Source organism: Triticum urartu, chromosome 2A (genome assembly GCF_056163025.1).
Source record: "Triticum urartu cultivar PI428250 chromosome 2A, HENAU_Tu73, whole genome shotgun sequence".
NCBI classification, from domain to species: domain Eukaryota; kingdom Viridiplantae; phylum Streptophyta; class Magnoliopsida; order Poales; family Poaceae; genus Triticum; species Triticum urartu.
The window spans coordinates 721,403,611-721,429,106 of record NC_141874.1 but is presented as its reverse complement, the minus strand read 5'-3'; the positions used below and the strand labels follow the sequence as shown (position 1 = coordinate 721,429,106).

The following is a 25,496-nucleotide window of genomic DNA, read 5'->3' as shown; positions in this document are numbered from 1 at the left end:
GAAATTTCAACCCTAGGCCTTATCCTAGTAATCCCTCTAATAATTATGGTAATTCCTACAACAATTCTTATAAAAATTATAACGATTCCCTCTGATTTTGAATCTAATATTAAAGAATTTATTTCTTCAAAAAAGAATTTTAATGCTATGATTGAAGAAAAAATGCTTAAGATTGATGATTTGGCTAGGAACGTTGATAGAATTGCTCTTGATGTTGATTCTTTGAAACTTAGATCTATTCCACCTAAGCATGATATCAATGAGTCTCTCAAAGCCATGAGAATTTTCATTGACGAGTGCAAAGAAAGAACCGCTAGGATGCGTGCTAAGAAAGATGCCTTTATAAAAGCGTGTTCTTCTAGTTCCTATGAAAATAATGATGAAGATCTAAAAGTTATTGATGTGTCCCCTATTAAATATTTGTTTTGCAATATTAATCTTGATAATGATGGGACTGAATATGATCCACCTTTACCTAGAAGGCGTTCTAAGAATTCTGAATCTTTTGATCTTGATGCTAAATTTGATAAAAGTGGGATTGAAGAAATTAAAACCCTAGATGTTGCTAAACCCACTATTATGGATTTCAAGTAATTTAACTATGAAAATTGCTCTTTGATTGATTGTATTTCCTTGTTGCAATCCGTGCTAAATTCTCCTCACGCTTATAGTCAAAATAAAGCGTTACTAAACATATCGTTGATGCCTTGATGCAATCTTATGAAGAAAAACTTGAATTGGAAGTTTCTATCCCTAGAAAACTTTATGATGAGTGGGAACCAACTATTAAATTAAAATTAAAGATCATGAGTTTTATGCTTTGTGTGATTTGGGTGCTAGTGTCTCTACTATTCCCAAAACTTTGTGTGATTTGCTAGATTTCCGTGATTTTGATGATTGCTCTATAAACTTGCATCTTGCGGATTCCACTATTAAGAAACCTATGGGAAGAATTAATGATGTTCTTATTGTTGCAAATAGGAATTATGTGCCCGTAGATTTTATCATTCTTGATATAGATTGCAATCCTTCTTGCCCTATTATTCTCGGTAGACCTTTCCTTAGAACGGTTGGTGCAATTATTGATATGAAGGAAGGGAATATTAGATTCCAATTTCCATTAAAAAAGGGCATGGAACACTTCCCTAGAAAGAAAAATAAAATTACCATATGAATCTATCATGAGAGCCACTTATGGATTGCCTACCTAGATCTATTCTTGCTTGTTATGCCTAGCTAAGGGCGTTAAACGATAGCGCATGTTGGGAGGCAACCCAATTTTATTTTTATTCCTTGCTTTTTGCTCCTGTTTAGTAATAAATAAATTATTTAGCCTCTGTTTTGGTTGTGTTTTTTGTGTTTAATTAGTGTTTGTGCCAAGTAGAACCGTTGGGAAAGTCTTGTTGAACTTGCTGTAAAAAACAGAAACTTTAGCGCTCACGAGAACTGCTGTCATTTTTATTTGGAGAGTACTATTTAGTTAATTATTTTTGCATATGATTAATATATAAATTCCTCACGTCCAGAAATTTATTTTAGAATTTTTGGGGTTCCAGATCTTGCTCTAGCTACAGATTACTACAGACTGTTCTGTTTTTGACAGATTCTGTTTTTTGTGTGTTGTTTGCTTATTTTGATAAATCTATGGCTAGTAAAATAGTTTATAAACCATAGATAAGTTGGAACACAGTAGGTTTAACACCAATATAAATAAAGAATGAGTTCATTACAGTACCTTGAAGTGGTCTTTTGTTTTCTTTCGCTAACGGAGCTCACGAGATTTTCTACTTTGAGTTTTGTGTTGTGAAGTTTTCAAGTTTTGGGTAAAAATTTGATGGATTATGGAACAAGGAGTGGAAAGAGCCTAAGCTTGGGGATGCCCATGGCACCCCCAAGATAATCTAAGGACACCTAAAAGCCAAAGCTTGGGGATGCCCCGGAAGGCATCCCCTCTTTCGTCTACTTCTATCGGTAACTTTACTTGGAGCTATATTTTTATTCACCACATGATATGTGTTTTGCTTGGAGCGTCTTTTATGATTTGAGTCTTTGCTTGTTAGTCTACCACAATAATCCTTGCTGTACACACCTTTTGAGAGAGCCATACACAATTTGGAATTTGATAGAATACTCTATGTGCTTCACTTATATCTTTTGAGTTATATAATTTTGCTCTAGTGCTTCACTTATATCTTTTAGAGCATGGTAGTGGATTTGTTTTATAGAAACTATTGATCTCTCATGCTTCACTTAGATTATTTTGAGAGTCTTAATAGCATGGTAATTTGCTTAATAATAAATATGCTTGGTATTCAAGATTTGAAAAACTTTCTTTTGAGTGCGTTGAATACTAAGAAAAAAATTGATGCTTGATAATTGTTTTGAGATATCAGGATGGTGATATTAGAGTCATGCTAGTTGAGTAGTTGTGAATTTGAGAAATGCTTGTGTTACAGTTTGTGATTCTCGTAGCATGCACGTATGGTGAACCGTTATGTGATGAAGTCGAAGCATGATTTATTTATTGATTGTCTTCCTTATGAGTGGCGGTCGGGGACGAGCGATGGTCTTTTCCTACCAATCTATCCCCCTAGGAGCATGCGCGTAATACTTTGCTTTGATAACTTCTAGATTTTTGCAATAAGTATATGAGTTCTTTATGACTAATGATGATTCCATGGATTATACGCACATTCCTTCCTTCCACCATTGCTAGCCTCTCTAATAACGCGCACTTTTCGCTGGTATCATACACCTACCAAATACCTTCCTCAAAACAGCCACCATACCTACCTATCATAGGGTTGGTTGGAATTTCCGGTTCAACTACTTCCTACGTAAATAAAATCTATGTCAACTTGATGGGCATAATTGTCATAAACAATAAATGAACCAAATAGTTATAAAAGATAATATATACCACATCCGAATCATAGCGAGGACGAGGGCCGACGGGGGCGGATACCAAAACCATCGCACTATATAAGCACAAGCAATAATAGAAGTAAGAAAATTAGACAAGTATCTATCTAAAGTAAGAATTTTTTTCTTTCAGAAGAAGATAAGAGGCTCACCACAGTGGTGCAGGCGACGAGATCGGCGCGGGCGATCGACGGCGGTGAAGACGGGGACGGGACGGGACGGACCGCTAAACCTAGACAAATCTCGGGGAAAATGGAGCTTGGAGGTCGAGCTTCGAGAGGAGAAAGCTTAACTAGCGTGGCTTGGGCATTTCATCGAATACCTCGTGTGCATAGGAGGTGAGCTAGAGCACCCAAATGCCCTCTCCTCGCCGGCCAAAAAAAACAGAGCACTGTGGAGTGCTCTGCTGCAGGGACGGGGTATATATATAGGCAACTCATTTGTCCCGGTTCATGGCTGGAACCGAAACCAAAGCCCAGCCTTCTGTCCCGATTCGAGCCAAGAACCGGGACCAATGTTTGTGGGCCAGGAGCGAGGACCATTGGTCCCGGTTCGTGCCTGGAACCGGGACAAATGGGTCCATACGAACCGGGACCAATGCCCACGAGGCCCCGGCCGCCCCCCTGGGCTCATGAACCGGGACGAATGCATCTATTGGTCCTGGTTCATGGAAGAACCGGGACTAATGGGCTGGCCAGGTCCGAAAGAAAGCCCATTTTTCTACTAGTGGTACCATCTCTGCATAGAAACTTTCCTTTTCATTTATTTCAAACTAGAAGGCATTCGAACTTGAAACTTGGCAAGTCAACAGTCACACAGGTAGCATTCTATGCAGAAAATGTTTTTAATTTTTTGGTGGAACATAAATTTCTCAAATGTGAGAATTTAGAATGAAGCTATCATTTCAGATATTTCAGATGGTCCTAATAATCTGAAACAATTTCTGCTCATAGGAATGCTTGTGTGATGTTGAACTGTACAGATTTGAGTCCAAATGTTTTCTTGTTGAGAAACAAAAAGGGGAAATTTCTACGTGTATGAACTTTGATGCAATTTTTTTTCAAAAGTTAGCAGGAGAGCTGCTAAGATTCCATTGGAGAAGAAGAAGCCGATGGCTAAGACTGCTCGGTTTATCAAGGGAAACCGGGTGAAAACCTGTACAGAAGACACACCACCCACAACACCTAGCTGAACTAGGTCTAAAGCACATGAGACATACAAACGTGCCAAAAGGCCGAGCCAACACAACACAAACAGAAAGGCACATCGCTAAGGAGGTCGATGTCATCGTATATCACCATCCGCGCTCATGGCTCGGCGACTTCGACTTCACCGAGACTTCACCCAAGAGCACCATTCCGTCGTAATGATCATGACTGCCACAAGCATGTTGGAAGGCCTCCTCGACACCGGAGAGAGAAGACATATCCGATAGAGAAGCGGGCATGTGCCGCTCCGATCCCGCGAGGACAACCAACCTGACTTGTCTAGCACTGCCTGCATGTTAAGAGTGCTCAAATCGTGCAACACCGCCAGCCAAGTGTTGGCCACAACCTGGTGCACCACCACGGACATTGCACCATTGGAAGCTCCGGCCAACCACTAAACCACAGACAAGGAGCTCCTGCCAAGAGGTCAAATCTCCAAAACAATGCTTCCATCGAAGAAACAACACCAAGAGCGCCGCCATCGCCGATCCGACAAGCAAATCTCGGTTTTCACCCGGAGACCGAACTCGAGAGCATGGTAGATGCGAAAACTGCTTGGTGATGCCTTCAACAAGGAAGCAACATCCACAGGTGTTGCCATCACCGGCTAAGAGACAGACTTTTGTCCGTAGAAATTGGATGGTCTAGGGCATGACCAATGCATAGACCCAGGGTGATGCCTCACATGCCATGTAGGATCAAATGCAGGAAAAGTAGGTTCGGATAGGGAAGCGGGATCCTCTGTAGGAGGCGGGTGCTTGGAGAGAAAAGTATGGTCTGATGCATAAAGTTGGAAAAGTTGAACTGAAGAGTAGGGACTCATGTGTTGTGAGAGTCTACTTTATATTTCTTGATGATGTCCATTAGTAGTAGCTTGCACAGTGAAAAAAAATCAATATAAATTCCTAAATCTACTTTTTATCAATGGGATATCTGTATCCATATGCCACTTGCCCTAAGGGTGCACCCGCATGGGAGTTTTACTGCAACTTTTCCTATAAATGAAACTGATGGTCCATACAAGGAATTCAAAACTACTGGGACACAGACGCATGGAATTGACTGGATCGGATCTCATGAGCCTTTTCGTTTTGGTTGCACGTGATCGGAGTGACCAACGCCGCCACACGCAACCACCCAGCCCCTCGCACGCCGCCACCCTGCTGTCACACGGGCCTCTCGCAATGTTCTCTCCTTGCCCCCGCCGCCGATGCCTACTGTTGTTGCTGCTTCGACCTCACACGAAATCGTCCCGCCTCTGGGCAACCTCGTCTGCCCTGCCTCTGCTGCTGCTACTGGTATTCCTGCTGCTAGGCACGATGTTAAATTGATCATGTTAATTTTGGAAACATCCAATCAGAAAATGACATGATGTTAATTGATCTACTACTATTTTAGAAGCACTCAATCAGGAAATCGGTAAATTGATCATGATATGCTACTGGATTTTCTTTGACCTAGCACTTTGGGACTTCAGACTTTGTGGAATTTGGCATATGCCACAGGCATTCAGACAAGCATGCCAAAGCATTTTAATAGTAGCTGTCTTTCTCTCATCTGAATGTTTAACTGGATGTCAAAATATGAAGTATCTGAATGCCTGAATATGGAGTATCTGCTCCATATGTTTAACTGAATGTGTATAAATAACCGAATGTGCTAAATAACTGAATGTGTCTGAATATGCCAAATTAGAGGACAAAACGGATGAAAAGCCTGGATATGATACCTTTGAAATTAAAATCCCTATGTAATCCATGTATGATCTTGTGTAATCAATTACTTGTGTCAATGAATAATTACTCCCTCTATTCCCTTATACAAGGCCACTTCACATTTTTATGTCTAACTTTGACCATTAATTTTACTAAAAAAGTGAGTTATATGCCAACAAAATTATTTCATTGGATGCACGTTTCAAAGAACTTTCTGATGATATATTTGTGATGGCATATAATCAATATTTGTTGATCAAAATTATAAGTCAAAGTTCGACACGAAAAATGAAGTGGCCATGTATAAGGGAATGGAGGGAGTACTCCAGTAGGTAGGAATACTCTTGTCAAGTTTATCACTCCTGCAAATAATTGCTCAAGTTTTTTCACTGAATGAGCTAAAATTTCAAACTAAAAGCAAGCAAACACTCTACATAATATTTTCTTTTCATAAAATTTCAGTTTTCTTGTCACAATGTTTAAATTCAGACTGAATTTGTCATACTCCTAGTCACTTGAGAGTGCAAGTGTTTGCACTACTAGACACTTGGGAGTACAACTTGACTAACCATGCAAAGGCAACTTGGAGTAGTTACCTTACACTTTGTTCCTGCCATATTTGGTGACCTCTTGCAAATTGATTAGGAAAAAAATTCTGTGAAATTGGCTCACCTGCATGATTATCAACATGCATATTGCAGAACATTCAGCCAATGAAAATCATGATGGAATCAGAATTCAATCTAGGTGCTCGCCTGTACTGAACAGGTCAGGGTTAAACAACATACAAACATAATTTTTTGTATCTAAGTATACCTCATGGATTGTCCTAAATATAGCAAAAATTCTCCAGCTTAGTAATTAACTAATTATGCTACTAACTGATTGGCAACACCTCCTACTTAACCATGTTCCTTTCGCTGGACAGTTCAAAAAAAGGACTGCTAGCAAAGCTCTTGCAAATTTTCAGTTTTGACAGTTTATTTTCAGTTTTAAAATGGAAAATACACTTCTGCAGTACTCCAATTTTACAAACTGAAAATTATGACAGTACAAGCAGATCTTAGTTTCAAAATGGAAAATTATGATAGTACAAGCAGATCTCAGTTTCACGGTGAGTACAGTACTCAAATTTTCAGTTTTGACATTTTTGGGATTCAGTCAAGCATCCTCACCTTGCTCTGTTGTCGCGGGAGGCGGCAGTTGGGGCTGCTGGACGGCGAAGGCGGGGATGGTTGCTGCTGCCGCCGGAGGAGAGCTTCTGCCGACTCTAGTGGATAGTGGTGGACGGTGGACAGCGAGGTGGATAGTGTTGGAAAAATGAGCAAATTACTACGAGATTTAATTCGAATAAATAGGAAATAGATCATGATAGCAATAGCAAAGATTAAACTAATCATGCGAACTAGCATAGTAGATGCACAGATCACATCTAGGGCACATACTAAAAACATGAATTCTACCACGATCTTGAACAAGAAGGATAGAATAACATACGGTGCAGCGGATGCAGCACCACCGGCGTTGACGTTGTCGCCCATGTCGTCGAGGATGAGGTTGCCGAGGTCGGGGAAGAAGTTGTCGTCGCTGCCAGCAGTCGCGCGAGTGCGCTCCCCAAAAACCTGATCGCCCCTCTCCCACACAGGATCACGAGAGGCGGGGTTCCGGAGGCCTGCTGTCCCTTCTCCCGGTGCACGCCGAAAGGAGGGATGGAGAATACTTGCTTGGCGGCGCAATGATCTGGAATGGTGGTGAGAAACCATACGAAGCGGCGGCGGCTAGGGTAGACGTCTGCCTGACTATGTAGTGCGGGCCGGGTAGGTCGTGGGAGTAAACCCCACGTCCAAGTCATCACGATCCAAAAGAATCGGAAACGATTCAGTAATTAACGGGTCCATTAATTATTAATTAATGACTCATTAATTTTTATCGAGCAGCAAAAATATAGACAATGTGCATAGCTCTGTCCTCGGCTCGGCTCAATCCTGCAACCCGCGGCGCGTCGTGACGAGGCGTGGCGTGGCGAGGCAAGCGAGGAGGAGGAGCGCGCGTGTAGGTCTCCTCTTCTCATGCTCATACAAGTGGTAGAAGAGCTCACCTTATAAAGAGGTGCAACTCTCTCTCAACTTCCGGGGTGGGACTAAACTTTAGTCTCACTCACTCCACTCACATGTGTGCATGAATGGGCCAAGAGAATTTCAGAATTTTAGTTGGGCTTTGGGCCAAAGGCCTACTAGCAAAATTCCAACAATCCCCCACAAAGTCTCATTGGCACATCTCATCATTTAGTTCCAAAACATTGTTTATATACTGGTGCTTAGTGGAAACTATGAAGTTGAACTTCCACTTAGAGATTTATGCTACACTAGATCACAACTTGAATAGTGGACTATGCCTTAAACTACAAGTTTTCTGCGAGACTAGTTTCACACAAATTCTTGACCGATACTGGGCTGCCGCAAGGCTTCCCCGCGGGTGGAGTGTATACGTCATACTCCAGGGCCTTTTCATTAATATATTAGAGAACACCCAATTCTCACAGACTGCGACGTTAACAGTCAAATTCATATAGGTGTGTTCCTCAGAAGATGTTCTGCAGGACAACATCTTTGCTTACCCGAATAAGCCACTTGGAACACATTAAAATAAGTATCAACCTGCCATGCAGATCAGGAGAGTATTGCATCTTCATGGAGTGGGATAGGTAATATAGGGATACTCTCCTCCCAGCTGACCAACAGCTTGTCTCCCACTTCTACTTCACGGGATCTCCGATCACATAGTGGGTTACCACTATGGACAACTCATGCGGTGGGTCTCAGACCCATCTCCGTCGATGCATTATCTATCACATTACGTGATAGACCCTTTGTGAAGGGATCTGCCAAATTTTTCGATGTTTGGATATAATCCAACGTAATAACTCCGGAGTTCCTCAATTTTCTGACAGATTTCAGTCTCCTCTTCACATGCCTTGAGGACTTCATATTGTCCTTAGAACTGTTTATCTTGACGATCACAATTTGATTATCACAGTTCATCAGGATAGGGGTATTGGTTTTTCAACCATAGGCAAGTCCATCAAGAGCTCACGAAGCCACTCTGCTTCAACAGTGGCAGTGTCTAATGCTGTGAGTTCTGCTTCCATAGTTGACCTCGTTAAGATGGTCTGCTTGCAAGACTTCCAAGAAACAGTGCCACCACCAAGTGTAAAAACATAACCACTTGTGGCCTTAATCTCATCAGCATCAGATATCCAGTTTGAGTCACTATAACCCTCAGGTACCCTTGGATACCCGGTGTAGTGAATCCCATAGCTCGCGGTGCCTTTCAAATAGCGCATAACTCTCTCAAGCGCATGCTAATGATCATCTCCCAGTTTTGACACAAACCGACTTAGCTTGCTAACAGCAAACGAGATGTCAGGCCTCGTGGCACTCGCCAAATACATAAGCGAGCCAATAATCTGAGAATACCTCAGTTGATCTCTAGCAATCCGTCGATTCTTTCGAAGCAACACACTAGCATCATATGGAGTTGGAGAAGGTGTGCAGTCGCTATACCCAAAACGACTCAAGACCTTTTCCACATAGTGAGACTGAAGCAGTGTGATCCCACCATTCTCATCTCTCAACAGCTTGATATTTAAGATAACATCAGCTACTCCTAGATCCTTCATCTCAAAACAGCAAGATAAGAAATCCTTAACCTCCTTGCTTAAATCAAGTTTGGTTCCAAAGATCAATATGTCATCGACATACAGACAAAGAATAACTCCTTCGCCCCCATCATAGCGATAGTACACGCACTTGTCACCATCATTTACTACAAAGCCGGCAGCAGTTAATGTTCTTTCGAACTTCTCATGCCATTCTTTAGGAGCTTGTTTAAGGCCATATAAAGACTTTAATAACTTGCACACCTTTCCTTCCTGACAAGGTACTACAAAACCATCTAGCTGATCCATGTAAATTTCCTCCTTCAACTCTCCATTGAGGAAAGCTGTCTTAACATCCATTTGATGAACGAGAAGACCATGTGAGGCAGCCAGTGATAGTAGCACCCGAATTGTGGTCAGTCTAGCCATGGGTGAGTAAGTATCAAAGAAGTCTTCACCTTCTTTCTGGGTATAACCCTTGGCCACAAGCCGTGCCTTGTATTTTTCAATCGTACCATCAGGTCTAAGCTTCTTCTTGAACAGCCACTTACATCCTACAGGTTTGCACCCATAAGGACGGTCAGTGATCTCCCGAGTATAGTTAGCTAAGATGGAATCCATCTCGCTACGTACAGCTTCCTTCCAGTAGTCAGCGTCAGGAGATGCATAGGCTTCTGAAATAGTCCTGGGTGTGTCATCCACGAGGTACACAATGAAATCATCGCCAAAGTACTTTGCAGTCCTCTGTCTCTTACTCCTCACAGGAGTTACATTGTCACCCTCAACAGGATTCTCAACGTGTTCCATCGCAATGGTGGGTTCAGGAATTACAGTGAATTCCTCACTAGATGGAGTAGGTATCTCCTGATTTGATGAACTCGACATATCCTTCATAGGAAATATGTCCTCAAAGAAAGTTGCATCATTCAACTCCATAATCGTACCAACATGCATGTCGGATACCTCAGATTTTATTATAAAAAATCTATAGCCGATGCTATGAAAATCATAGCCCAGAAGAACACAATCCACGGTTTTTGATCCAAGCTTGCGCTTCTTGGGAATTGGTATATTGACTTTTGCCAAACAACCCCAAGTATGTAGGTAAGAGAGTTTCAACCTTTTCCTTTCCCATTCCTCAAATGGAGTCATGGTCTTATGCTTTGTGGGAACTCGGTTTAGGACATGACACACAGTCATTAGCGCCTCCCCCCATCATTCCTTGGATAGACCCGAAGTGTCTAACATGATGTTAACCATATCAGTTAGAGTTCGATTCTTTCTTTCGGCTACCCCATTTGACTGGGGTGAGTAGGGAGGCGTCCTCTCATGGATTATATCATGTTCCGCACAAAATAGATCAAATTCATTGGAAAAATACTCTCCACCATGATCGGACCTAAGCCGTTTAATTTTTCGATCAAGTTGGTTCTCTGCCTCAGCTTTATAGTTTTTGAAGAAAGTCAAAGCCTCATCTTTTGATTTCAGAAGATACACATAACAATATCTAGTGGAGTCATCAATCAACGTCATGAAGTATCTCTTTCCACCTTTTGTCAATATGCCATTCATCTCACAAAGATCAGAATGTATAAGCTCTAGTGGCGCCAAGTCTCTTGCCTATGCAGTCTTATGGGACTTGCGAGGTTGCTTAGCTTGCACACATACTTGGCACTTAGAGCCTTTGACAGTAGAGATTTTCGGAATTAAATTCATATTGGCTAGACGCGTCATGCAACCAAAGTTAATGTGACAAAGTCGTGAATGCCAAACATCAGACTCATTGTTGTGGCAAACATTATTAATAACTTTAGTGCAAATATCTGACAAAGACAGGCGGAACAAGCCTCCGCTCTCATAGCCTTTTTCAACAAATTGTCCATACTTAGAAATTACAACTTTATTGGATTCAAAAACCAACTTAAAACCATCTCGACATAAACGGGAACCGCTAACGAGATTTTTATTGATGGACGGCACATGATGAACGTTCTTCAGACGCACGGTCTTCCCCGAAGTAAACTTCAGATCGATCGTACCAACACCTCGACGATGGCATGTGACCCGTTCCCCATCAGCACGGGAGAAGTCCCAGTGGCCTGGTAAGAAGAAAACATGGAGGCGTCAGCACAAACATGTACATTGGCACCGGTGTCAATTAACCAATCAGGGGTTTGGAATACTGAAAGGATGGTAGGAAAAATACCGTACCCTGATTCCTTCATATCAGTATCACCGATGACAACATTAGCGAACTTGCCGCTCTTCTCATGTCCGCGCTCCTCAAAGCGGTTAGGACACTTCGGAGCCCAGTGATTAGGATCACCGTAGACATGGCAAAGTCTCTTCCCCTTCTTATGATAATTCTTCTTGAAGTTGGTAGAATGTGATGGCTTGTTCTTTGTATCAAACTTGCCTTTGCCCTGAGTTTTGTTCTTATTGTTTTTGAACTTGTTGGGCTGGAAGTTCTTCTTCTGTACCATGTGGGCACTAGAACCTCCCTCAGCAACTCGAGCACGTGTGCCCTTTGCTCTCGCCTTCTCTTCAACATCAAGAGTACCAATGAGATGCGCAACGGAAAACTCATGTCTCTTGTGTTTCAGAGAAGTAGCAAAATTGTTCCACGAAGGTGGAAGCTTGGCAATGATGCCTCCGGCAACAAATTTGTCCGGCAACACACACTTGAAGTACTCAAGTTCTTTTGCGAGCGACTGTATCTCATGAGCCTGCTGTACAACAGGGCGCTCACCAGTCATCTTGTAGTCATAGAATTGCTCCATGATGTACAACTCGCTGCCGGCGTCCGAGGCACCAAACTTGGCCTCGAGCGCAACCCACATGTCCTTGTCGTTGTCAAACGACATATACGAATCCACAATGGAGTCATCAAGAACACTCAGAAGAGTGCCTTTAAAGAGGGTATCGATCTTCTCGAAAGCTTCCAGCTGTGCTGGATTAAGATCATCCTCAGGCTTGCCCTTGGTGGCGTCATAGCAACCCATGGTCTGAAACCAGTAGACTGCTCTCGTGCGCCACCTCTTATATTGCGCCCCCTTAAAGGCAGGCGGCTTCAGATGCGCAGCAAAACCACTCGGAGTAAATTGCCTATAATCAGGTTTTTGGATTGTTGGAAAAATGAGCAAATTATTACGAGATTTAATTTGAATAAATAGGAAATACACCATGACAGCAATAGCAGAGATTAAACTAATCATGCGAACTAGCATAGTAGATGAACAGATCACATCTAGGGCACATACTAAAAACATGAATTCTACCACGATCTCGAACGAGAAGGATAGAATAACATACGGTGCAGCGGGTGCAGCACCGCCAGTGTTGACGTTGTCGCCCATGTCGTCGAGGATGAGGTTGCCGAGGTCGGGGAAGAAGTCGTCGTTCGCGAAGTCGTCGCTGCCAGCAGTCACGCGAGTGCGCTCCCCAAAAACCTGATCGCCCCTCTCCCGTACATGATCACGAGAGGCGGGTTCCGGAGGCCTGCTGTCCCTTCTCCCGGTGCACGCCGAAAGGAGGGATGGAGAAGACTTGCTTGGCGGCGCAATGATCTAGAACGGTGGTGAGAAACCATACGAAGCGACGGCGGCTAGGGTAGACGTCTGCCTGACTATATAGTGCGGGCCGGGTAGGTCGTGGGAGTAAACCCCACGTCCGAGTCGTCACGATCCAAAAGAATCGGAAACGGTTCAGTAATTAACGCGTCCATTAATTATTAATTAATGACTCATTAATTTTTCCCGAGCAGCAAAAATATAGACAACGTGCATAACTCTGTCCTCGGCTCGGCTCAATCCCGCAACCCGCGGCGCGCCGAGCGAGGAGGAGGAGCGCGCGTGTAGGTCTCCTCTTCTCATGCTCATACAAGTGGTAGAAGAGCTCACCTTATAAAGAGGTGCAACTCTCTCTCAACTTCCGGGGTGGGACTAAACTTTAGTCTCACTCACTCCACTCACATGTGTGCATGAATGGGCCAAGAGAATTTCAGAATTTTAGTTGGGCTTTGGACCAAAGGCCTACTAGCAAAATTCCAACAGATAGTGGTGGCTGCTGGCCGGCGAGGCGGGGATTGGCTTGGTGGTCGACGGCTGCCAGCCGGCGAGGAGGGGGTCGACGAAGGGCAGGGCCAGCTCTGGCTCACCACCCTCGGGGAAGGACGCCACCGTCGGACGGGCAGGGCCAGATTGAAAAAAAGCGAGCCTTCTCCTCGCCATGGTTCACCATGGGGAACGAAGAGGGGGAAGCAATGTGGCGGAGGCGTGGGGCGGGGGAGCTCCGATGACGCACAGGGGAGCCGACTAGAGGAGCTCCCGCGCAGGGGAGACGCGGGGAGTGCGGGTTGTGTCAGGAATTTGCCAAAGGGGTTTTTCCAAAATGGCCACCGTGACAAGAATTTCAGGACCGAGGGAGTAGTACAGTATATATAACATGAATCATCTTAAGAAAATATACTCGTAGTTCACCAGGGCATAAGTTACGGATAACACCCAGAGCACAAGAAAAATGCAATCGCTACATGAAGGCTGCTTGTTCTGTGCCATTGAAGTAGGATCCCGTCGGCCCTTCCTTTGGCATGAGTGCCAGCATCACAGGGCCTCTCGCGCCTTCCTCCACGGTCAGAACCCCGGTGTGGAAATTGATGTCTGTCTTAACATAGCCAGGATCTAAACAGTTGAGGCGCATAGAGGTGTGCTTCTTGGCGAGAATTCTTGTGTAAGCATTGATCAGGGCCTTGGACACTTTGTAGGCCGAGAACCCTCCAACTGGCCATCCACGGTGATCCAGCCGGCCATTCTTGAAGTCCTTGAGAAACAGCCCCGACAGTTCGTCCAGCCTCTCCGCGGATAGGTTGTCGATGTCGTCAAGCTCGTGTTTAAGTTCTTCTCCGCTGAAATACTAGTTCCAAAAATGCAATTTAGTTCATGAGATATCTACTCTCTCTGTCTCATAATGTAGTAAGTTTTTTAACACTAGTGGTAGTGTCAAAAAAACGTCTTACATTATGGGACGGAAGAAGTACAAGATACTCATTTTAGATTGGAGAGATTACCCTTAGTAACCCATAGGAAGAGGAGACGTTAACAACCCTTGCATCAGAGGAGGATAGAAGCAGAGGAAGCAGCGCCTCCGTCACATTTTTGGTGCCGTGGTAGTTTGTTCTTAGGCATTCTTCTGCCTCCTCGAAAGGCTCTGCCGTCCTCTGGTTGAACCACTCGAGCCTCTCCACTGCACTCATGCTCGTACGCTGTCATTGATGTAGGAGCAAATCAAGAAATCCCCATTAGTAATATTCTGAAAGACAATAGTTTTCGTGTAAAATGGGGTGCCTTTTAATGTGCAAATCAAGAATTTTCTCTTCACCTAAGTGGCAGGAACGAGACATGTTCTCCTTTCAAGTAATGAGGTACTCGACTCTGTTCGGATACTATTTGTTATGGTCTTCTCAATGTGCATATGTCACCTTTGCTTGGTGGATTGGTGTTTTGAAGCCCCGATTGTAGCACTAACTTTTGGAATCGACATCGGTCATTTGCATACTTTGTTCGAAACATTTTGATAATCCCGTGAACAGTTATTTGCAAAGTGATTGATTTATATCTAATGCGTGGGCTGAGAAAGAAGAAGGGCTAAGCTAAGCTAACCACTAGGTGAAGAACTGCAGGGTCTCCTATGTACATACTTTGTTCAAAACATTCCCATAATCCCGTAATGGTTATTTGCAAACTGATTAGCTTATATCTAATGTAATTTAATTCATCAGCGCCGTCTCAGAAATTAAACAAGAAGGGCTAAGCTAAGCTAACCACTTGGTGAAGAGCTGCGGGGTCTCCGACGTCCATTCTCACCCCGGAGACTCCCGCGTTATTGACCTGCAAAGGCAAAGCACGAGCCACTCACAATCCCAGCAGAAATGAGACCATCTGAGAAACCAGTCGAACAAGGTGCAAACCGGAAAGGAAGAACCAAGCCGTACCAGTATGTCCAGCCTGCCAAACCTATCCATGACGAAGTCCGCCAGACGAGCGGCGCTCGACGGCTCGCCGACGTCCAGCTGACAGAACACGACGTCCGACAGTCCGAGCCCTCGGAGCGCGTCGACCGCGGTGGCGCCCCGCTTCTCGTCTCTGGCCGTGAGGACGACCGTCGCGCCGCTGGACGCGAGCTGCCTGCACACCTCCAGCCCGATCCCTCTGTTGGCCCCTGTCACCAGGGCGACCCTGAGGATCGGAGAGCAGACGAGTTACGCGTACGTCCAGCACGAGCAAACGAGTTTGATTGAAGAGATTATTACTCCTACCTTCTGCAAGAGGAGCTGGTGGCGGCGCCTCCTTCCATGGCGTGGCCTCAGGAAGAGCTTCTGGCCTGCGCAAGACGGGAAAGAGGATCGAGTCGACATGATATGAGCGCCGGGCCTGGGGCAGAAACGGGTGGAAGGACGGAAGCCACGGCGCACTCAGTGCTATGCTCTGGAAGCAATCATCAACGGCGTCGCGCTCAATGGCTTGTCAGCCTACAAGCATATTGCCCACAGGCTACAGCTGACAGGGCAATCCCCTAAGCGAACCCTCCGTGCTGGAAAAGATGGTGACATCCACTGCGCCTTTGAATCTACATATTGCTGTTGCAGTTCTTTCTTCTCGTCTTGTGAGATGCAGAGTCCTTCCTCTGGTGATCAGTCTGTCACTCAACTCTAGGACTCTCGCGCGCTCACGTCCTTGCAAGAAGGCCTGCAGCGCCTTACAGCACTTCAACGAGCTTAAGAGATGTCGCCTTAGCTTATCTTGCAAAGTTCTATATCGGCGGTTCTGCACGCCCTGTTTACTTAACTGCAGAATCTAGAGTTGAAAGAAATCCAGAAACAGAGCGGAGGACAAAAAAGGGCAAAAGCAGTTCAACGATATTACGAGATGGATGGCGCCGAGCTTATTTTGTCAAGTTCCAAAACGGCACATGCTGTTTGCTTAACTGAGAGATGTACAGTTCAAAGAAAGCCCCAAACAGAGCAAAGACAACAAAAAGGGCAAACACTATCTCATCTAATATATCTCTTGGTTTACCAGAACAAATCGAATCATCAATCAAGGGCCAAGGCAGTCTAGCTTCAGTAGACATGGCATTCAATTACTGAAAGGAACACATCAAAAAGTTCGGTTCCCTTTTGTCTCACTTCTACATAGTATTGCACTTCGTCAGACGACCATCACCATCACCACCAATGGTATGAATTAACTACTGAAGTGCTTTCAGTTTAACGAAGGGCACACACGAGAAATCCGTTGATCGGGATAATAAGATAACCCAGCAAATAAATGCGACCACCTTCCTTTTGGATGGCTGGTTGTTGAAATATCGCCAAAAAAATACCTCCGATTGAATCTGCAGGTCAATGAGAACACAAAACTTGACCATCTGCCTTGTGGCTGGGATACGAAAAACGCCAGCCGTTTCTCTCTGGGTGAAACCATGTTGTACCAGATGATGACTGTGTTTCCTGGTGGTGAAGAACAAGGCCCTCAACATTTGTTTCCAAACCATTCAGACTGCAGCTGCCCTTTCACAAGCTTTATAGTAAAGCGTCTTCTGCACATAGAAGAGCATATATGCCTGGGAGCTTCTGACAGTATGCTCATCAACTCTGGTTACCCAGGCATCATCACATCTGTACCACTGATTGTTTAACCTCAGATATGTCACATAGTGGCCAGCATCTAGCTTACCACTATGCGTGATCACCGCAAATATTTCGAATTCTGAAGGCAATTCAGAAACTGCTTCAGAATCACAGGCTTCTGATGGAAATATGCGGTTTCCGTACCTACTTCTGAGGATGGAGGACGACAGGTAAGGTGTCATGTCAAGAGAAAAGGGGAACTGCAACGAGTGGTCAACCTTCCTTGACATCTTCTTAACTGTCGAATGCTCAAATCTCTTGATGTGAAAGCAGGAAACTAACGGAAGCCTCCGAATGGACATTTGCTTCAGGGACTCTTGCCTCTCCTTGCAACGTTCACAGAAGTACTTCTGTTCAGCATCTAGCCTCTCAGCCCTGGTAAACCGCTCCAAACATCTCATGAGTGTCGATACCTTGGAACTCATGCCAGCTACGTTTCTCTCGCCGTTGCGCGCATGCAGCTTTGGGTTTGCAACGCCGAGATAATTATTATGTCCAGAATCCAAGTCTAAAGAAATGTCCATGCAAGGTTCAAACGTTGTGGATGAGAACCCACAATTTGTGCAGGTGACATCTGATCTCAGGATACCAGAAAACACCCGGTGTGCAATGCAACAGTCTCCATCACCTATTATGAGCAAAAAATAGAAATCAAGGTTAGACAAAAAAATGTTGACTCAGTATTTTTGTAAAGATAAATCAGTCGAGTATGCAAAGAGTAAGACAAGAAAAGTAAAGTACATAACAACTCTTCTTTCTCCCCAAGGAATATTTTTATCAAGATAAATAATAGTCCAGCATATAAAAAGCAAGATAAGTAAAGCAGATCATCGCCAACAAAAAAAGACAATTACAGGAAGATGATTATTCTTTTCAAACTTCTTTTATTTCCTGTCCTCTGAAGTATGACAAACAACTAAGAACTAGTACATTGTGCAACTCATAAAAGACGGACCTCAAACAGGAAAGGATGTCCTAAATATGTGATTATCTTTAGAGCAATTTTGCAAAATTTTGGATAAGAGTGTTTAATTCAAATAGTAGAAAGAGAGAAGCTAACTACCTTGTTCATGTGATTTGTGCTGATCATCCTTTATATTTTCATGAATATGGTCAAGGATGGAGATAAAAAATTCATGTGCGTCCTGTTGCTCGTAGCTTGCAAGGTTTGTTGCATGCTGCCACCAGCTAAGAATCCAGAACGATAGTAATCAGAAGAAAATCAAGTACTTTCTTTCATAAACCAGAAGAAACAAATAGTGCGTCATATTTCCTGTGCAAGCCCATGTTCATCAAACAATATCAGCAGCAAAAAAGACTTCACATAGTCCTTACAAACATGAATTACTGTTTGAAAAATATAACTTCAGCTTAAGAAGATGCCTTAGGACATAGCACACGCACGATGTGAGGAGCAAAGGTATAAACAGTTTGTTCCAAGGAAAGTAAGAAACTTTTGATAGGACACAAAGAAGTATCAACAAGACTAGCAATAGCCTGTGTACCTACCACAGATGCTGCATATTTGACTACCTAAAAGCATACACTTAAACGAAGGAAAATTCAAAAGAATACATCAATAGAGAGTGTGCATGCTACCTTCACAACCAGTCAAACAAGTGACTTGACAGGAACTAACAGGTGCTCATGCATTTTATCACCTGACCAATAATTACAGTTCAGCGACCATTTATTAGGTAGGCATGCCAAAAGTACTTATATAATCATAAGAAGGCATTGCTATATATGCTCTATATACGAGGGCATTTCATCAAACAGGCCATATGCATGCTGTGCAACCATTTTCCATCCGTGGCAATACACACTGAGGACAGTTTGACCCTTTTAGCTACATATCTTTGCTAACATCATTCGATTCATGTTAAGCACACCTGCAATCTGCATGATCTAACTTCAAACATCTCCCTGGCATAGCATACAAACATCACACTACCATTTGCAGGAGGCTTTATACAATCTAGTGTCTCAAACAAGACCCACTGACCATACTTAACAGTACTTCAAAAAGCCATCTAACTAACGGCTTAACTTCCCCAATACAAAAGAGAGAACACGTTGCTAAAAATCACACAGCGACATCAACCAATGCAAATAGAGCGCGAGATCCGAACCTATAGAGGAACTTGGCGGGGCTGTAGGGCGTGCGCTCCCCAGAGAAGGTGGCAGAGTAGATCTCGTCGAGATCGCAAGCTAGGCACGCGGCCTTGGCCTCGGCATCCGTTGTACGGTGCCTCATGGGCGTGCGGCGCGGGCAGAGGAAGCGGTTGTGGCGATCCCCAAGGAAATAGTTCCGGAGCGGCGGCGCATGGAGGAGCGCCTGCAGCACGGAGTTCATGAAGCAGGTGTTGCCGAGGTTGTTGAGGCCGCGCAGGCCCGCGGGCTCGGCTGCGGAGGCGGAGGTGGTGGGATCGGCGGATCGCACGAGCGCGACCTCGGCCGGATCTGGCGCCCAGGCGCGGTAGTCGACGCGCCGGCGCTTGCGGGGGGCGGCGGGGGATGCGGATGGCGAGGCGGAGGTGGACGGGGGGTGGAGCGCGGTGGACTGGGCGAGGACGACGGCGTGGTCGAAGTCCGGGTCGTAGACCTGGTCCCCGCAGGCGGCGCAGAAGAGCTCGGCGCGGTCGACGTCGACGGCGATCTGGTGGCCCGGGGCGGGCGCGGAGGCGGCGTGGGAGGCGGCGTGCGAGGGGCAGAAGACGGCGGCGCAGGTGAGGCAGGCGTAGAGGCGGGCGGGGGGCGGGGCGGAGGCCAGGCAGGGGGAGCATCGGGGCACCTCGCGCGCGTCGCGGCGGATCTCGGGCCGGCCGAGCGGGCGCACGCGCAGGCAGCGCCGGAGGATGCGGAGCGGGCGAGAGGTGAGCCGGTGCGCGGCGAGGTGCGCGCAGGGGGGCGGCGCGGACGGGGTGGTCATCGGGGAGGGGGCGGCGGCGGAGTGGGGGTTTGGGCGGTGGGGAGCGGGGTATGGGGGTGGGGCGGTGGAGTGGCGGCTGGGGTGGTGCGGGGGGAGGTGGTGTGGTGGGGGTGGGGGTGGGGATGGTGGCGGCGGTGGAGATGGAGATGGATGGTGTGGATCATGGAGATGGAGTCAGGGCAGAAGCCATGGGTGGGTCGCTCTGGGTCGGGGCGGGGGAGGCGCTACTCGTGCACTGCGGGAGGGATCACGATCTGATTAGGTTCTTCTCGCCAATGCAGCTTTAGCTCAGTGTGAAGCTCGGGCACGTCACTCAACTACTCAAGCATGTTATCCTCAATATTACTCTGGTTGATCCGGTTTTAGAGCTAACATTATCGACATACTATGAGCAGTATACTAAGGTGACGTAGACGGGCTGTAAGAATTTAAATATTATAATTTCATTGAGTTGGATGAGGGAAGAAGAGAGAGAAGATAAGCAGACTGTAAATTTACAGCCAGCTATAACACGGGTTCCAACAAACTATGTAAGAGTGCATGATGGCCATGTGATACAAAAGTAGTATTTTCTTATATCCCACTATTATGCGTGTTGGCTATAAATATTATGGCAACATGGCATAGCCGTCAGTCGGCTATATTATTAACCATGCTCTAAAGCAGTTATGCTAGTGTATTTACTGTAGGGAGGCAAAGCTAGTGCTTCACCAATATAGCTTTTCTCCTTTTTTTTGCAGGGAGCTTCGATCATATACACTTTTTATTTCACTGCATTTTGGTTTGGGTTTCAACTAACCAATCATGGTGGGAAAGTATCCGGTGCTCCGAGCCTTGGGGTACTCCTGGTACTTCAATGTCAGTATATATATTTTTTATGTTTCAAAAAAATCTGAAAAAAAATATGAATGTTTACTATGAATGTGACTACAAGCCCTAAAAATTTCAAATCCAAACTTGAAACACACATTGAGAAACAAAAAAGTGAAATCTAACATGAATAGTGCAAAGAAGAGACAAAAGAAACATTGACACTATTCTTCTCTTTTTGTTTCTCAATGTACTTTTGATTTTGGATCTGAAATTTTTAGGGGATGTAGTGACATTCTTTGTGAACATTCTCATTTTTTCCGGAATTTTTTGAAATATTTAAAAATATTTTTTGACATTGGAGCAGTAGGAGTACCCTAAGGTTGGGAGCATTGGATACTTTCCCCAACCATGGTAGTGCAGTTTACTACTTCCTCTGTACGTTGATGTAAGATATTTTAAACTGTCAAAATGTCTTGCATTATTGTACAGCTAAAACCAAACAAAGTCATTGACGCTACAAAGACAGCTTACTACCAAAACAACCACTTCAGCAAAAAAAATTATGTTATCCACCTTAAGACTCTGATCTATTAAAAAGAGGGGGTAGTAGAAGAGAGTTACCCAGTTAATTTGCAGAAACCAAAGCAAAAAAAAACATTACAACACACCCACAATAAGGGAACTTCGGCTAACTTGGCTACCCACGAGACCCACGCACATCATCGAGTAGAGGGCACCTTCGACTTCGAGGTTGCTTACAATGTCGTCGTCATCACTTTTTCCTGAGCAAGCGACTCCAACTTCACTGCGGACGACCCATCAAGACCCCATCGAACGAATGACACACGAGAACTCTATAGGCCTATGCCAAACAACCAGCCATACTACAGCTCAGGGGCTGGTCCTTAAGAGCATGCGCACGAAGACTTACCGACTGTCATCGGCAAGGGAAAACTGGCTCTGATATGTGAGCGGCGACAATGGCTCGTTCTGAAGTTCACAGCGACTACTCTATGATCCTGGGACCTCGATGCATTTTTTCTATTATGTTTTGGGATGCTTTGTAGTTTTGGTAAAAAATTATAATAAATCTAAGTCCATTTTGAAAGGAAAAATAGATTCAAGTTTTGGATCATTAGTATTGGGCCAATGGCCTAGGTTCCACCCCCTCACACATAACATCTTCAACTTTAACTTAGTAATAACTACACCCTCTTGAACCACCAAAACATCTTACATTTAGAAATATAGATAGTATTATTTGTTCATGTTGGCCGATGCCGTAGAACCAAACCCCCTCCCACGCACACTCCGGAACAGCTAAAGCATCCTTCCTAAGAGCATCTACAATTAGACCCCTCAAAGTGCCCTCATATGTGCGGGCGGACAACCGGCACAGGTCCAGACATGAGAGAAGAAAAATGCCATCCAACTGGACCCAAAAGTCGTGCTCATATGTCTGGATGTCCATGAACCCTCAAACTCAATCCATATGTCATGGATGATACGAGGGTGTCCGGGCGTCGGAACCACATCATCTCCTTCTTTATTCATTTGTTCTCTTCATCTCTCTGTTCCCACCAATCATATGCATTTGACCCAATAATTTGAGAAACATGACTGCATGCACGGACAAATGAGGGTTCAAGATGGATAGTTCGAATGATGTCCGAAAATGTTCGTGGACATATAAGGCAGAAATATCTGCGGGCATATAACTGCTGGATTTGCACATTATAGGTGTTTTCATGTGATTGTAGATGCTCTAAACTCACCTAATCATCTGCCTGCACCACCCCTGGTTGCATAGATGCATCAAGCCTCACATGTCACCAATATCTCAACGTTAGAGCATCTACAACCGGACGTAGCTAATCTTGTCTCCTATATGTCAGTGAATGCTTTTGGGCGTGTTCGAGATAGTAATCGGCCACCCTTCAAATGCATGTGCCCAAATCTGTGCACCTCAAATCCGCCCGCAAATCCATGCAACGTGAACGAAACTGAAAGTGCGTTATATCGACTAGAGGGGGGGTGAATAGGCGATTTTTATGAAAGTCTTCAAAACGTGGGAGTTATGAAGACAAACAGCAAAGATTTTGCCTATTACTATGCAGCGGAAGTTAGATTACACTAGGCAAGCCATGGTCAAGTATTCAATAGAGTGAAAGCACAAAGACAAACAGCTGCAGTGTAATAAGGATCAGGTAGGAAGAAGTTATGAAGCCAAACAGATCATGCATTCACGTTGTGAAGACAAAAAATAGAGCAAGCATGCAATGGCTTCACAATGAGTAACAATAAGAAAAAGGAAGTGAAGATGAAACCGGTGACTCGTTGAAGATAATGATGTGTTGGACCAGTTCCAGTTGCTGTGACAATTGTACGTCTGGTTGGAGCGGCTAGGTATTTAAACCTTAGGACACACAGTCCCGAACACCCAGTCCTGAACACGCAGCTCAGGACACCAAGTCCTCACCGTATTCTCCTTGAGCTAAGGTCACATAGTCCTCGCCCAATCACTCTGGTAAGTCTTCAAGGTAGATTCCCAAACCTTCACAGATTTCGTTCACTGGCAATCCACAATGTCTCTTGGATGCTCTGAACGCGACGCCTAACCGTCTGGAGGATTCACAGTCCTCAAGTGTAATAAGTCTTCAGATCACACAGACAAGAAGACTTAAGTGATGCCCAATGTTCTCTGGCTCTGGGTGGTTAGGGCTTTTCTCCTCGCTAGGAATTTTCTCTCAAAGGCTTCGAGGTGGGTTGCTCTCAAACGACAAAAGCCGTGCACTGAAATCTGAGCAACCAACCGTTTATGGTTGTAGGGGGTGGGCTATTTATAGCCACTTGGCAACCCGACCTGATTTGTCCGAAATGACCCTAGGTCACTAAGGAACTGACACGTGTCTCAACGGTCAGATTTCAAACTCTCATGGCAACTTTACTTGGGCTACAAGCAAAGCTGACTTGTCCGGCTCTGGACAAGATTCACTCTCATTGTCTTCACTCGAAGACATAGGTTTTTGGTTTAGGCATCACTTCAGTCATTCTGACTGGTTCTCCTGGACCCCACTTAACAGTACGGTGGTTCCTATGACTCAATCACAAAAGAAAAAGAACTACGAAAGATCTAAGTCTTCGAGCTCCATAGGCTTCATAACGTGTCTTCTTTTGTCATAGTCTTCAATGTGAATATCTTCATATACCACCTTTGGCTTCAATGTCTTCATACATTTTTAGGGGTCATCTCTGGTAGTAAAACCGAATCAATGAGGGACTTCTACCTGTGTTATCCTGCAATTCTCACAAACACATTAGTCCCTCAACTAGGTTTGTCATCAATACTGCAAAACCAACTAGGGGTGGCACTAGATGCACTTACAATCTCCCCCTTTTTGGTGATTGATGACAAACTAGTTGAAGTTTTCGACGGGGAATATAGTCTGTGAAATTGTAAAGGATAAGGAATTGTCTTCATAAGTTTCAAGGGCTCCCCCTGAAGATGTGCATATAAGCTAATTTGCTTTTGGAATGCAAATGCACATGGCAGGTTGTACTTGTGGAGATCCAATTTAGCTTATGATGACAATCCACTATGCATGTGAAAGTATATGAAGATAATGACATGCATAATGGAAAATGGACGTCTGCAGAATGAGATAAGTGCGGAATTTATCGTCGCACATGCGAAATTTATCTTCGCAAACAGGGTGGCAAACAAGTAGCAGACGACCATCGAGTTTTAGTGTTACAACTCAAAGAACCAAATGAAGCAAAAACGAGAGTTGTAAGCACGAAGCAAAATATAGCAAAACATAAAGCACCCGCCCATATGGACCCGCTTGAAGACTATCAACCCATATGCTTCTCCCCCTTTTGTCAGCAAGGACCAAAAAGGTTTGAAGACATAGAGTGTCTACTCGTTCCCAGGAGCAGCAGGGTCGTTGGAGGTGTTTGGCGGTGCAGAAGAGCTTGGAGGTGCTGAAGCAGGTGGCGGTGATGTAGCATCGTCTTCTTCATCAATGATTCTGGCAGTGACTGTGGCAGCAGATGAAGAAAACTCAGAGTCTTCAAGTGATGGTGTGTTGCGCATCACAGCCCTTCTAGGAGGTGTGGTGTCAAACTTGAATCGCTCAGTGAAGCCATCCTCTTCAAGTTCAGCTTTAGTACACATCATTGATAGCCCTTTCCATGTATGATGACAGGTTTCATGAGTGACGAAAGCATTCTTGGTGGCAAGATTTCGAAGACGATTAACATCCATTGAGGCTTTTCATCTGACGCTTTAGCCAGTCGTGATGCCTATCTTGTTTTTGATGAAGGGCCACAAGAAGCTCTCGGTTATTGAGAACACGAGCGCGCTTCTTGGGTCTGGAAGCAGTTGCACTATCAGTGGCTTCAGTTGAAGTGGGGTGTGGCGCACGTGTAGTGCCAGCCAAAGGATACACCCTGGAGATGGCTTCAACACCTTCATTGTTTTGAGTGAAGCTCTGGTGTTCTGCATTCTGAAGACTCAAAGGTTGCTTGGCAGGCTCAGGATATATAGCTTCAGCAGAGG

At 44.7% G+C, this 25,496-nt stretch overlaps 2 protein-coding genes across 2 annotated transcripts; both read right to left on the bottom strand.

Moving 5' to 3' along the window:
* Positions 1-13,938: 13,938 nt before the first annotated feature.
* LOC147987157 (short-chain dehydrogenase/reductase 1-like) lies at positions 13,939-16,284 on the bottom strand. The gene is made up of 5 exons (XM_087545160.1): positions 15,817-16,284; positions 15,493-15,736; positions 15,323-15,388; positions 14,569-14,763; positions 13,939-14,414 (listed from the first exon to the last, which is right to left on the bottom strand). Exons 1-5 carry the CDS (start codon positions 15,852-15,854, stop codon positions 14,031-14,033), a joined length of 927 nt encoding a protein of 308 aa, XP_087401286.1. The 5' UTR covers positions 15,855-16,284; the 3' UTR covers positions 13,939-14,030.
* A 135-nt stretch (positions 16,285-16,419) lies between these two features.
* On the bottom strand, positions 16,420-20,358 carry UBP22 (ubiquitin-specific protease 22). Its single transcript, XM_087545159.1, has 3 exons — positions 19,323-20,358; positions 18,254-18,378; positions 16,420-17,818 (listed from the first exon to the last, which is right to left on the bottom strand). Exons 1-3 carry the CDS (start codon positions 20,120-20,122, stop codon positions 17,055-17,057), a joined length of 1,689 nt encoding a protein of 562 aa, XP_087401285.1. The 5' UTR covers positions 20,123-20,358; the 3' UTR covers positions 16,420-17,054.
* Between the last annotated feature and the right edge of the window lie 5,138 nt (positions 20,359-25,496).